This window comes from Vipera berus, assembly GCF_964194415.1.
Source record: "Vipera berus genome assembly, chromosome: 3".
Taxonomy (NCBI): domain Eukaryota; kingdom Metazoa; phylum Chordata; class Lepidosauria; order Squamata; family Viperidae; genus Vipera; species Vipera berus.
The window spans coordinates 107,634,825-107,647,572 of NC_138204.1; the positions used below are offsets into that span (position 1 = coordinate 107,634,825).

The 12,748-nt window shown below is 39.8% G+C and overlaps 1 protein-coding gene across 3 annotated transcripts in view; it reads left to right on the forward strand.

Annotated features, from left to right (window-relative positions):
• The first annotated feature begins 1,988 nt into the window (after window positions 1–1,988).
• Window positions 1,989–12,748, forward strand: part of COLGALT2 (collagen beta(1-O)galactosyltransferase 2) — a 93,760-nt gene continuing 83,000 nt past the window's right edge. For 2 of the 3 annotated variants that reach the window (XM_081325775.1, XM_081325776.1), the window contains exon 1: window positions 1,989–2,432. In XM_081325775.1, coding sequence (XP_081181901.1) covers window positions 2,155–2,432 — 278 coding nt within the window. In that variant the 5' untranslated portion in view covers window positions 1,989–2,154. Of the gene's footprint in view, window positions 2,531–12,748 lie in introns of all 3 variants that reach the window. The other variant, XM_081325777.1, reaches the window with a different exon arrangement.

The window sequence follows — 12,748 nt, forward strand, 5'->3', positions numbered from 1 at the left end:
AAAAAAGTAATAAATAAAGAACATCTGTTCAAGCTCTTTCATTACTGCTTTTACAAGAATGGAAGCTGAGTGTTCAGTTATTTCAATCTTGTGTTACAAGTATGAAATTCTAGAAGTATAGTCTTCTTAAGTGTTTCCTAAAATTAGTCCTATCAATTGGCAATGCTGAGAAGAAGCTGTTGTGCTTCAAGAGAATATTAATTGAAAATATAATTTGAGAAAGATAGCATCTTACAGATTTGATAAAATGACATTCTACTTGGTGGAAAATGGGTCCTTCGTGTATTTAAATGCACTGCTACTTGCAGGAGATATTATATTTGAGCTATTTAGTGATCTGAATCTCAGTATCTTAACAGTCTGGCTGGATTTTGCCAAGCTATAGGATGATTAATTTTAGCTTAATATGTAATGTGGATATAGGTATTTTGTATAAGCCATGATTTTATGATTTAACACATGGAAATCAAGCCATCTGTGTCTTAGTCAATATATCATGATTAAGTGAACCATGATTTAAGATTTTATATGAGCTCTGTTTATTTGCTAAACCATGTGTACTGTATTTTAAATTATATTTATTTGGAAACAACTCAGGCTTAACAGCAGTGCTAAAATTTACTGCTGTGGGACCTAATTTCAATAAAACTGGATATTTGAGGATAAAAGAATTGCAGGGGTAAGATAATAAAATCTGCATTAGCTATGCTGCTGTAACATTGGGAACTGCCCCAAATGCAACAGTTTTCTGGAACTTGTTCTCATTAGTCTTAACTGGTAAGGAATAGAGATCATATTATGTAAATGTTTGAACTTTCTATATTAGTTAGAAAGAAACCTTCATATTAAACATATACTGATGTTACTGATTTAAAATTGTCCTGATGTAGAATTCCCATCCTACTCTTCCTGTGGTATATTTTATGGATTTTTGTTTAATATTGCTCCAGTCATCATGCTATATTATACAAATGATTTTTTCCCTTTGATCTAATTATCTATTCTAGAGGATTTCAGGGAAAGACCCTTTTTTCTTTGGTTGCTATTCTTGATTCACTTGTTTCAATTAAGCAAAGGAAGATGATATCCAGTTGCTTTTTGTTAACATACCTGAATTGGGCGGTAGCCCATTTCTGCTTCAGTCCAATGTCAATGAAATCGCTTTCAATGAATAAAGGGATGGTTAAGTAAGTCTCTAAGTAGACTTCATCGTGGAATGGCATTACTCCCAGGTGAGCATTACCATGCCCTCAGCATACTACTCAGTAATGAAAACCTTGGGAACCAGATTTGTCTGGGATTCAGTTTCCTATGAAATCAGACCACACATGATTTCCATGGTATGCATTCAGGCTGAGAAAAAGATGAGGGACTACTTGCACAAACACTGTGGATTATCCTTCAGTTTACCTTTCCCACTTCAAACTAAAGTGTATCAGATGTAAATCCTTGAATATTTTATTCTCCCCTTATATGTGTATTAAACACTAACGAAATGTGTATTAGAAATGTATCGGTGAGACAGCTTTCAGGGAGTAAGGGAGAATACCAGAAAGTCGGGGACAGTACGGTTTCCCCCCTCCCACATTTTTAATAATAATAATAAAAAGCATTACAATTCAAGACGATCACTGTACCATCTGACCTTTATGGAATGAGATATATACATAAATGAATAAATGAAAAGCTCTCCAGGATTTCCAAAACGATTGCACAAATCTGCTAGCCAGATGCCTGGGATGGTCCATTTCTTGCTTGTTATTGGTCGGCTCCGATTAGCATTATTCCCGGGACCTTGGGGCGACTGCGGAGAGAAAGGAAAGAAAGAATGAGAAAGCACGCATTGTTTGTTTTGATTTGCGCCAAGAGTAGACAGGAGCTTACGATTGGCTGCAGGTCACCAATCCGCCTTTGGCAAAGACAGAACTCCCCCAGCCCAGTCTCCTCCTCCACGAGCAAATAATTAAAAGAAAGGAAGGTTGGGGGAAGAAGCGCGTCTTCGCTGGAGCGGCTCTCCCGTCCGCTCTCCTCTCTTTCCCGTTCAACCGGACCTGCAGGTACGCCGGGAGGTCTTTGCGGAGCTTTGCTTCTACTATCGCCGTAGCAGCCGGTCCGCATCTCTAGCCCTGACCGAAATTGGGATCCCCGCGAAAAATGGCTGCGATCCCGGCTTTCTCCGCCACCACCTCGCTGCTGCTCGTACTTCTGCTTCATTTTCCTTTCGCGCTCTGGCTGAAGGGGAACGGCTGTGCCGCCAGCACACCGGAGGAAGCGGCGGCGGCGATGCCCAACTCGTCCCCCCTACCGGAATCCGCCTTGCAGAAGCCCACCGTCTTCTTGGCCATCCTCGCCAGGAACGCTGCCCGTTCTCTGCCCCATTTTCTCGGCTGTCTGGACAGGCTGCGGTACCCGAAGCACCGGATCGCCATCTGGTAAGGTTGCCAAAAGCGCCGCCGGAGAAGAATCGGACAGGGATTCAGTGGAGATCAGAGCGAGCTGAGGCAAAGTTTTGAAAACATCTCAGGGAGAGGTAGTTATTTCCAGATACTTGGTCAAAACGTGAAAGGGAGACTGAGCAATGGGCAGAAACTGATGCCGCGTGTGTGGCAGATATAACATTCTCTTGCTCAGAATCTTCAAATTAAGTTTTTAAGGGCAGGGAGTCACAATGGGATGATAATGATCCCTGGTAGAATGGTGGCAGGAAGGATAAGGGGTCCTTTTTCATTCAAAGCATGGATGATCCCTTATCCTTCCTTCCACCATTCTACCAGGGATCATCCATGGTTTGAATGAAAAAAGGTAAAGATACTTAATAGGGTAAGTGTAAATGAAGGGAGGAGATAAGCCAGACTTCTGAAGCAAGTGCCTTATAAATACAATCTGTTAATGTTATTAGATTCTTGTTTTTTAGCTAGTGGCTGTCCCCCCACAATGTTCTCTAAATTTAGTAAGATATCTATATCTTACTAAAAACACTATATACACATATACATCTGTCTGTCTGTCTGTCTATCTATCTATCTATCTATCTATCTATCTATCTATCTATCTATCTATCTATCTATGACTGTAATGTGAGTTTATTTAAGCAGACAAGATAAGAATGTCTTTTGTATGACTGGAAAAAAGATGTCTTCAAGCCTCCCCCCCTCCCCCCTCCCCGCAAAAGCATGACATTAAGTTAGGACTACCTGCATTTGAAATTCCCCAGGAAAGGTATTTGTGAAGGCTGAAGGAGCTTCTGGGGGTAGCTGAAAGGCAGTTTGGCAGCCTGTGGATAAAACTTGCTGCTGAATCCAGCTAGTCAAGAATGATAATACAGGGAATTATTCCCTTAGGGCAATGTCCCCCAACCTTTTGGGCACCAGCTACCAGTTCTGTGGAGAGAGGCTTTTCTGCGGACCAGGGGCATGGGTCTTTGCTTGCTTGTGTTTCTGGCATGCCTGGGCCCAGGGGTTGGGGACCCCTGCCTTAGGAGAATACCTGGCTAGATCTGCTCTTAGATTTTAGACTTTCCCAATTGCTGCTGTATGAAGAGATTTCTTAGGTTCAGGTATTAGTGTACATCCATATACACTACAAAGAGAAACATAGAAGCCCTTAAGTCTTCTACTTTGTCAGCTCCAAATATGGGTCTCTTTACTAATATGAAGGATACCTTCTTGGTGATGCAGGTTTAAATCATGTGACTGATGCTTTACTGGTCTATGGCTAGATCAGAAATTTCTGGGGGAAGAGCTCATGAGAAGTCCTGACTTGGAACAATTAGGAACAATTTATTGAAGTTGGATAGTCGGCTTTTCAACTGAAAGGATATAGTAACAGAAACCAACCCTCTTTTCTCGTGTGTTACACATCTTGGGTTAGCAGAACAATTTCTCTTGACTTTGGTGGTTACTACTCTTCCTTTGTGTCCTTGTTTTGAACCAGAGGTATAATCCTTAATCCTGTGACTGTTGAATGGAGCCAACATGTGCCACCGTAGACCATTGTAGAGTTCAGTGATGTACAACTGTTTTTGTATTTGCTAGGGCAAGTCATTCAAGTCAAAGTAGACATCTCTTTTAGCATGATACTTGCAGGTTTTAATGATTTAACATATGGAGAAACTTCTTGTGGTCCAGGCTCTTCACTTTAGCAAGACTATACCTCAAGAAGGAAAAAAAGTGGAAAACAATAAACAGGCACAGTTTTTTGTACTCAGTCCACATTAAAAGTGTTTTTTCCAGTTCTTGGAGCCTATAAAATAGACAGTACCTGGAGTTTTAACAGTCCTATTTAGTATTTTATTCTTTGAACTGGAAAATGTAAAGGATAAGCAGAGCTTAGTGGGGAAGGCAGTCTGTATGGGAGGTATGCCAGATAGGAGCAGATTGTGAAGCTTTGCAGTCTGGTTGTCAGTAATATGCCAATTCCAACAATGATGGTTTAGTAAAGGACAATGCCTCCTGCATGTAGCTATAACATTTTAGGTCTCCAGTTGTAGTGCAAAGCATTTGTTCAGAAGGTCATTCTGAATCATGCACTCTGTCAAGCAGATAACCTCTCTCCTCTTGTATATGAACTAACCACCATTTTTAACAGACTACAGTGCACATCCGTGTAGTTTTCCTTAGCACATCAAGGTGGCTTCCAATCAGAAAAGAAAGTACTGTATGCTTTTGCCTTCTAAATCAAGAGTCACTTTGAATATGCTTCAGTCTTTATTTTTGTTTTACATATTCAGTGTCAGCGCTGCTAACATCGGATTTTCTTGCTTTGACAACATATGGAGATGCAGCCATTTTCCTTCTTATGTTTTGCTCTTAGAGTTAGAGTTGGAATTAGATGATACTGGGGGGTGGGTGGGAGGAGGAATGTGTATGGGAGTTAGTGAGACATAACAATATTGTAATAGTGTGAGAACCAAGGTTTTTTGAAATAGATGATAAGAAATGGCCGGTTGCAGAACAGGAGGGAAAGCCTGCATTTCAAACTAATTGGGAAAATGTGATTTATGACTGTTAATTAGAGGAGGGAATTGTGCTTGATACTATGTGCTCAGGGGACAGGGAATTCACATTTTGGCTTTGCTATGTACGTGCCAATGCTATGCTACACAAATAAAGATTCTTTAAGGTAAACAATGCCTCGAAGTTCTTTGAGGAGTTTCATCTGCTGGAACCATGGCATTCAGAAAAAGACATTATGCACTCAGAAAACTTTTATAAATTAAAATGACAATCCTGTTTTGTTACTGTTACATGACATTAAGAGAAGGCAGTTGTAGCTCAATGACAGAGCAAGTTTATATACAAAGGAAGTTTGTGAAATCCCAGATAGCTTGGATTTGGATTAGCAAACACCAATGTGAGAAAGAAACCCTGGAGAAGTCCTAACCTCTGAACTTGGTGCAGCAGCATTTTAACTCATTATAAAATATTTTAATTCATTATAAAACACTTCCCCATGTTGCCGTTTGCAACCCAAACGGCAACCACCACCCCAAAAATCTCCGACTGCCGTGGCTGTCCCAAGCCACCTGCTGGCCTGCCAATCAAGTGCTTCCGATGGGGACAGCAGGGACATCGAGCAACGAATTGTCTAGTCCCCTACCCCCAACAGCGGAATAGACCAGCACCAGGACCAGCAGCAAGAAAGAAACCTGCCCAGCAGCGAACGAGAGAAAAATCCATCTGGAACACACAGGAACCTGTTGCCCGAGTCACATCCCCCCCACAGGAGGATGCAGAACTCAGGTTGGACCCGCCCCCTCTCTACCCTCTTTCAACAGTGACAATGGAGATAATGACCCAATGGTGAGTCAACACATCCCACCTGTCTCACAACCTGCCAAACTCATAATCCCTAAGCCGGGGGCACAGGTAGATTTAAAAGTGCTAGTCGATTCTGGATGCTCCCGGTGCATCATTAGCTTGCCATTTGCCATGAAAATGGGCATACAAGCAAAAGTCCTCTCCAAACCTGTGAGGTTTGAGCAAGCCGATGTCTCCCTAATGGGAGGGACTTTAGTCACGCAATTAACGGAGCCCCTACACCTAGAAATAGGTGAGCACTGTGAGTTTATTCGCTTCCTGGTGGCTCCAAAAATGACTGATGCTGTGATCCTAGGATTAGCCTGGTTGGACAAATGGAAGCCGTTTATCTGGTGGGAGAAAGGAATGAGAACTGTGAGACTACCTATAAGGCCCAAGCCCCCCAGTTATTTAACAGAAGTTACAGGAAACTTTAGCCCACCCAATGAGCGAGCGCACATGATGCCTCACAGCCACCAGGCGAGCCACTCATCCCCAGTGAGTATTGGGACCTAGCGGAGGCATTTAGTGAGAAAGAATGCAATGCCCTGCCTCTTCACCAACCCAATGATTGCTCCATCGAACTGTTGCTGGGGGCCAAACTCCCACAACCGAGAATGTATGTATGTCCCCACTCAAAATGAAGGAGATGCAGCAATACGTAGACAAAAACCTAGCGAGGGGATTCATTGCACGGGCCAAGTCTGCTGTGGGAGCAGTGAGTGTGGAAAATAAATACCCCCTCCCCCTCCTAAAGGACTTACTAACCCACCTGGCTAAGGGGAGTGTCTTCACTAAATTAGACCTGAGAGAGGCATATTACCAGGTGATATCAGTTCAAAGTCATACCATTTGGGCTACAGGGGGCCCCAGCCGTATTCATGCAGTTGATTACTGAGGTCCTACAGTATCATTTATACAAAGGGGTTCTGGTGTATTTCTTTTTAGAAAATTTTATTAAATGTACATTTAAAAACAAAAGTGGACATGATTCAACTTCCCTGGCTACAACACTACTATTAGTATTGCCTTATGTTAAAGAAAGAAAAACAGAAACTTAAAATACATTCTATGACAGGACAGAGTATAACAAACTGTACATATAACATCTGTAAATTTTTTGGTAAACTGTCTTTCAGTCATCAACGTTATATTTGCATATCTTTCAGTTGTGTCCTGATATAGGTGCTAATAAGAAGTCCTTACGTTATCAACTAATCAGACAATAGTCATCTCAGCGATCCTCCTTAACCAATCGTACAAATTTTGCCAAATTTCATAATACTGTTTCAGTTTTATTTTTAATCTATAGGGTTAACCTGTCCATTTCGGTGCAGGATAAAATTTTATTTATTATTTCTTCTTCAGTGGGGGTTTCCTTTCTTTTCCATTTTTGGGCATATGCCAATCTTGCTACAGTTAAAATATGCAATAATAAGTAGAAAGATGCTTTGCTGAGTTTATCATTAATAATCCCTAATAAGAAGGTTTCTGGTTTTAAATCATTTTTTTGTAGTAATATTTCTTCCAACCAATTTTTTATCCACTGCTGAAAATTTTGCACTTTTGAACATTCCGACCACATGTGATAGTCCCTGGAAGCCTTCTGTGTTTCCAGCACGTCGGTGAGATTTTTTAATCTATTTTTGCTAACCTTGTAGGGGGAAGGTGCCATCTATAAAACATCTTGTACAGATTTTCTTTATAGGAGGTAGCTAGCGTTAACCTCCTGTTTCTATCCCATAGTGATTGCCAATTATCTAGGTCAATACTGTAACCAAAATTTTTACTCCAGGTTAACACTGTTTCTTTTACCTGTTCTTCTAACAAATCTTGTTCTAATAGATATTGATATATCTTTTTTATCATTTGGTTTTCTGTTCCTAGAAGGATTTTATCTAATTGTGTATGCTCTAATTTTATCCCTGGTTCTTTTTTGTCTTTTCTGTATCGTGACTGTATTTGTAATTATGCCCACCATTCCAACTCTATACCGTCTTCTAATAGTCTTTTTCTTGTTTTCAGGTCTAAGATATCTTTATATGTGATTACTCTTTCTAAATTTATGAATTTGGGGTACATGAATATCTCTAATATGGATAGCCAATTGGGGATTTCTATATAATTATTTTTTTTATTTTTATCCATACGTCTATTAGTTCCCATCTAATATGATGATTCTGGAAGTACTGATGAGCCTTATATTTTCCATCCCACATTATAGCATGCCACCCTATTTGCATGTCATGACCTTCTAATGCTAGTAGTCTTCTGTTCCTTATGTGTATCCAATCCTTTATCCATACTGATATTGCTGCTTGATAATATTTTACCCAATTCAGGAGGCCGAGCCCTCCTCTTTCCTTTGCATCCTGTAATAATTTTAATTTAATTCTCAGTTTTCTACCTTGCCAGATAAATTTGGATGTAATTCTGTTTAAATTTTCAAAAAAATCCTTACCTAATTTAATTGGTACACATTGGAATAAAAAGAGTAATTTGGGAAGTAAATTCATCTTGATTGTCGCTATTCTCCCCATAAAGGAGAGCTGCAAGTTTTTCCATCTGTCTAAGTCTGCTGTAATTTGATCTATTAATTTGTCATAATTTTCTCTTTTGAGTGTAATACATCTTGCCGACAGTTGGATCCCCTTTTAGATGTCTGGATATTAATTTTTTCTACTAGCTCAGTTTCTTGTAAATTGGACATATTTTTAATTAACATTTTAGTTTTTCTTTATTAATCTTCAATCCCGCAACATCTCCATAATTTTCCAGCACCTGTAATAATCTTGTTCCAGATTCTAAGGGATCTTCCAAAATGAAAACTAAATCGTCTGCATAAGCCTGTAATTTAAATGTCTCTTTTCTGATTTCTAATCCTTTAATCAGCTTATCTTTTTGGATTATTCTTGTGAATGCTTCTAAAGAAAGAATAAATAATACAGGAGATAGTGGGCAGCCTTGTCTCGTGCCTTTTTGTATTTGAATGCTATTTATTAATTCTCCGTTTATGATTACTTTTGCTTCTTGTTTGGAATAGATTGCTTTAAACATGTTTATAAATTTCCCCCTGTTTAAGCTGAGTCAACATAAAATTCCATTTGACATTATCAAACGCTTTCTGAGCATCAACAAAAATCAATGCCATTTGTTTTTCGCTGTGTAATTCATATTCTGTCTAGTATGATCCTGACATTATGTCTAATTTGTCTTTTAGGCAAGAAGCCGTTTTGGTCAGTATGGATAAATTTAGCTAAATATTTTTTTAATCTTTCTGCCATTATAGTCATGAATATCTTATAATCCATGTTCAGTAAAGAAATGGGCCTATAGTTTTTAATGCAGGTCAAATCAGAGTTTTCTTTAGGAATTAGTGAGATGATTGCTTCTTTCCATGAGTTTGGGGTTTTTGCTGTGTTTAGTACCTCATTAAATATGTCCAATAGGGCCAAAAGTTCTTGGAGGTTTTTATATATTTCTTATGGTAATCCATCAGGGCCAGGTGTTTTATTACTTTTTTGTTTTGAATTGCTTCTATAATTTCCTGGACTGTTATATCTTTATTTAATATATTTTGAAATTCTTCCGGAACCTTCGGTAAGTCTGCTTTCATAAGATATTGTGATATTCTTTCCTCAGTAATCTTTTCATCCTCTTTATAAAGATTTTTATAGAATTCATACGTCACCCATTTTTCCCTTCATTTTGATGTACCATCTCCCCTGCTTGATTACATAATTTACTAATCCATCTTTTATCTTTTTGTTTTTTCAATCTATAGGCCAAACATCTCCCGGGTTTATTTGCCTGTTCAAAAAAATTTTGTCTAATACTTTTTATTTTTTGTGCCATTTCTCCCTTTTCTATAATATTCAATTTATGCTTATTTAAATCTAGCTGTTGTTTTAGATCTCTACATTGTGGGTTTTTTGTAGTTCTAATTCTAATTTTTTATGTTCTTCCTCTAAACTTTTTCAATATTGCCTTTTCTTTTTATATTCATTGGTTCTGGTGTATCTTGATGACATCCTGATATACAGCACGAATATGACTGATCATATAAAGCTGGTGAGGGAAGTGTTAAAGAAACTATTGAATGCCAAGCCTTATGTCAAACTGTCAAAATGTGAATCTCACCAGACCCGATTAGATTATCTTGGCTACAGAATTTCCAACGAGGGCATTGAAATGGACCCAGCCAAAGTGAAAGCTGTAATTGAATGGCAGCCCCCAAAGACTTGCAAACAGCTCCAGATCTTCCTAGATTTTGCCAACTTCTACCATCAATTCATCCCCTCCTTTGCTGAGATTGCCCTACCCCTTACAGAACTACTCAAAACAGGCAAAGGAGGAGGGAAGCCACGACTGGGCCAACCACTAGCATGGATTATGAGCTGTCAAACTGCTTTTGAGAATTTAAAAAGACTATTTGCTGTTGAACCGGTCCTAAAGCACCCCTGCCCAGGGGACCCCTTTGTAATTCAAGCCGACGCTAGCAATGTGGCCATCGGAGCTTTGTTACTGCAAAAGAACCAAAGTGGAGCCTTGCAACCCTGCGCCTACACCTTGAAAAAATTTACTGAAAGCAAAAGGAAGTGGGCAATCTGGGGAAAGGAGGCTTTCACAATCAGGTGGGCTCTATTAAACTGGAAACACTATCTAGAAGGGAGCAAGGTGCCTTTTGAAGTATAGACAGATCACAAAAATCTGGAGGCACTGAGAACTCCCCGCAAATTTTCCCCAAAGCAAGTGCGATGGGCACAGTACTTTAATCATTTCAACTTCACCGTAAAGTACATACCGGGAGGGGAAAACTTCCTAACTGATGCTCTATCCAGACTGCCCCAGTACAAAAGCCAATGTGAAGAGGTTAACGAGGCAATTATCTCCAATCCACAAACAGCTGCTCAACTCACACCTTGCAGGGCCCCTAATCCTGATGACCCTGGGGCAAAGTAAATAAAACAAGAGCTCCTAACCAATCAATAGTTCAAGAACAATCAAACCTCCCTAACATGCAGGGATGGCTTGGCTTACAAAGGGGGGAAATTGTACTTGCCAGAAGCCCTCCGTCTTAACACTCTCAAACACAGCCATGATGTAAAATAGGCTGGACACTTTGGATATTTTAAAACTCTACATCTCATCCGCCAGCAGTTTTGGTGGCCAGGGTTAAAACAGGATGTGGAAAATTACGTCAGGAGTTGTACTGTATATGCCACCATGAAAAGAATTCCAGGGAAACCCCCTGGGTTACTGCAGGCAGTGGCAGACTCTTCTCAACCATGGGAAGAAATTGCTATGGACTTTATAGTAGACTTACCTGAAAGTAGAGGAAATATGGTCATCTGGACTGTGATAGACCTGTTTTCAAAGCAGGCTCACTTCATCGCCTGCAAAGGACTCCCATCTGCCCAACGACTGACTAAACTGTTCTTGAAACATATCTACTGGCTGTACAGCACCCTTAAACAAATAATTTCGGAGAGGGGTACAGTTCACAGCTAGGTTTTGGAGGAGCTTTCTTATATTAATTGGATCATCTCAAGGTCTATCATCTGCTTTTCACCCATCTACTAATGGGACCGCAGAATCTGCTAACAAGATGGTAGAGCAATATCTCAGATGTTACATTTCCTACCAATAAACAAACTGGACCGACCTCCTCCTTTTGCAGAGGTGGCTTACAATAACTTTATTCACAGCAGTACTGGCTTCACGCCTTTCAGAGTAGCCACAGGAAAAGAGCTCAGTCCAATACCTGAATACCCTCAGGTGCCCTCCGCTTCTCAGACACTTGATCAATGGGTGAAGGGGTGGGAAGAAGTTTGGAGAGCCACAAAAACTGCTTTAAAAAAGACTTCCGAGACCTATAAAAAGCAGGCAGATAAAAAGAGGGCTCCTTAAAGAACATTCCTAGTGGGGAAAAGGTTTATCTGTAGACTAAATATTTATGCCTCAAATTACCTAGCAAGAAATTAGGACTGAAATTCTTGGGGCCTTTCCCCATTGTAAAGATCATCAATCCTGTCACTGTAGAATTAAAACTCCCTAGGCTTTTAGGGAGAGATCACCCTGTCTTCCATTGCAGCTTGGTGAAATCTTTTCAGGGCTCCACTTTAAGACCTCCCCTATGAAGGCACCTGGGCCCCTCATAGTGGTGGGTCAGACTCACTATGAAGTAAAGCATATTCTTGAGTCTAGAATTTTTAAAGGGAAATTGCAGTACCTAGTACAATGGAAGGGATACTCACTGTCTGAAGCCACTTGGGTGAAATCTAGCAATATGAAAGCTGACAGACTCATCAAAATGTTCTATATGAAACACCCTAACAAACCGAGAGACAGTCCCTAACATACACTTTTGTTTACATTACAGTATTGGTCCTTTTTGTAAGGGGGGCCGGATGTCAATGCTGCTAACATCGGATGTTCTTGCTTTGACAACATATGGAGATGCGGCCATTTTCGTTCTTATGTTTTACTCTTAGAATTAGAGTTGGAATTAGATGATACTTGAGGGGGAGGAGGAGGAATGTGTATGGGAGTTAGTTAGACATAACAATATTGTAATAGTGTGAGAATCAGGGTTTTTTGAACTAGATGATTAGAAATGGCAGGTTGGAGAACAGGAGGGAAAGTCTGCATTTCAAACTAATTGGAGAATGTGATTTATGACTGTTAATTAGAGGAGGGAATTGTGCTTGATACTATGTGCTCAGGGGACGGGGAATTCACATTTTGGCTTTGCTATGTACGTGCCAATGCTATGCTACACAAATAAAGATTCTTTAAGGTAAACAATGCCTCGAAGTTCTTTGAAGAGTTTCATCTGTTGGAACCATGGCATTCAGAAAAAGACATTATGCACTCAGAAAACTTTTATAAATGAAAATGACAATCCTGTTTTGTTACTGTTACATGACATTAAGAGAAGGCAGTTATAG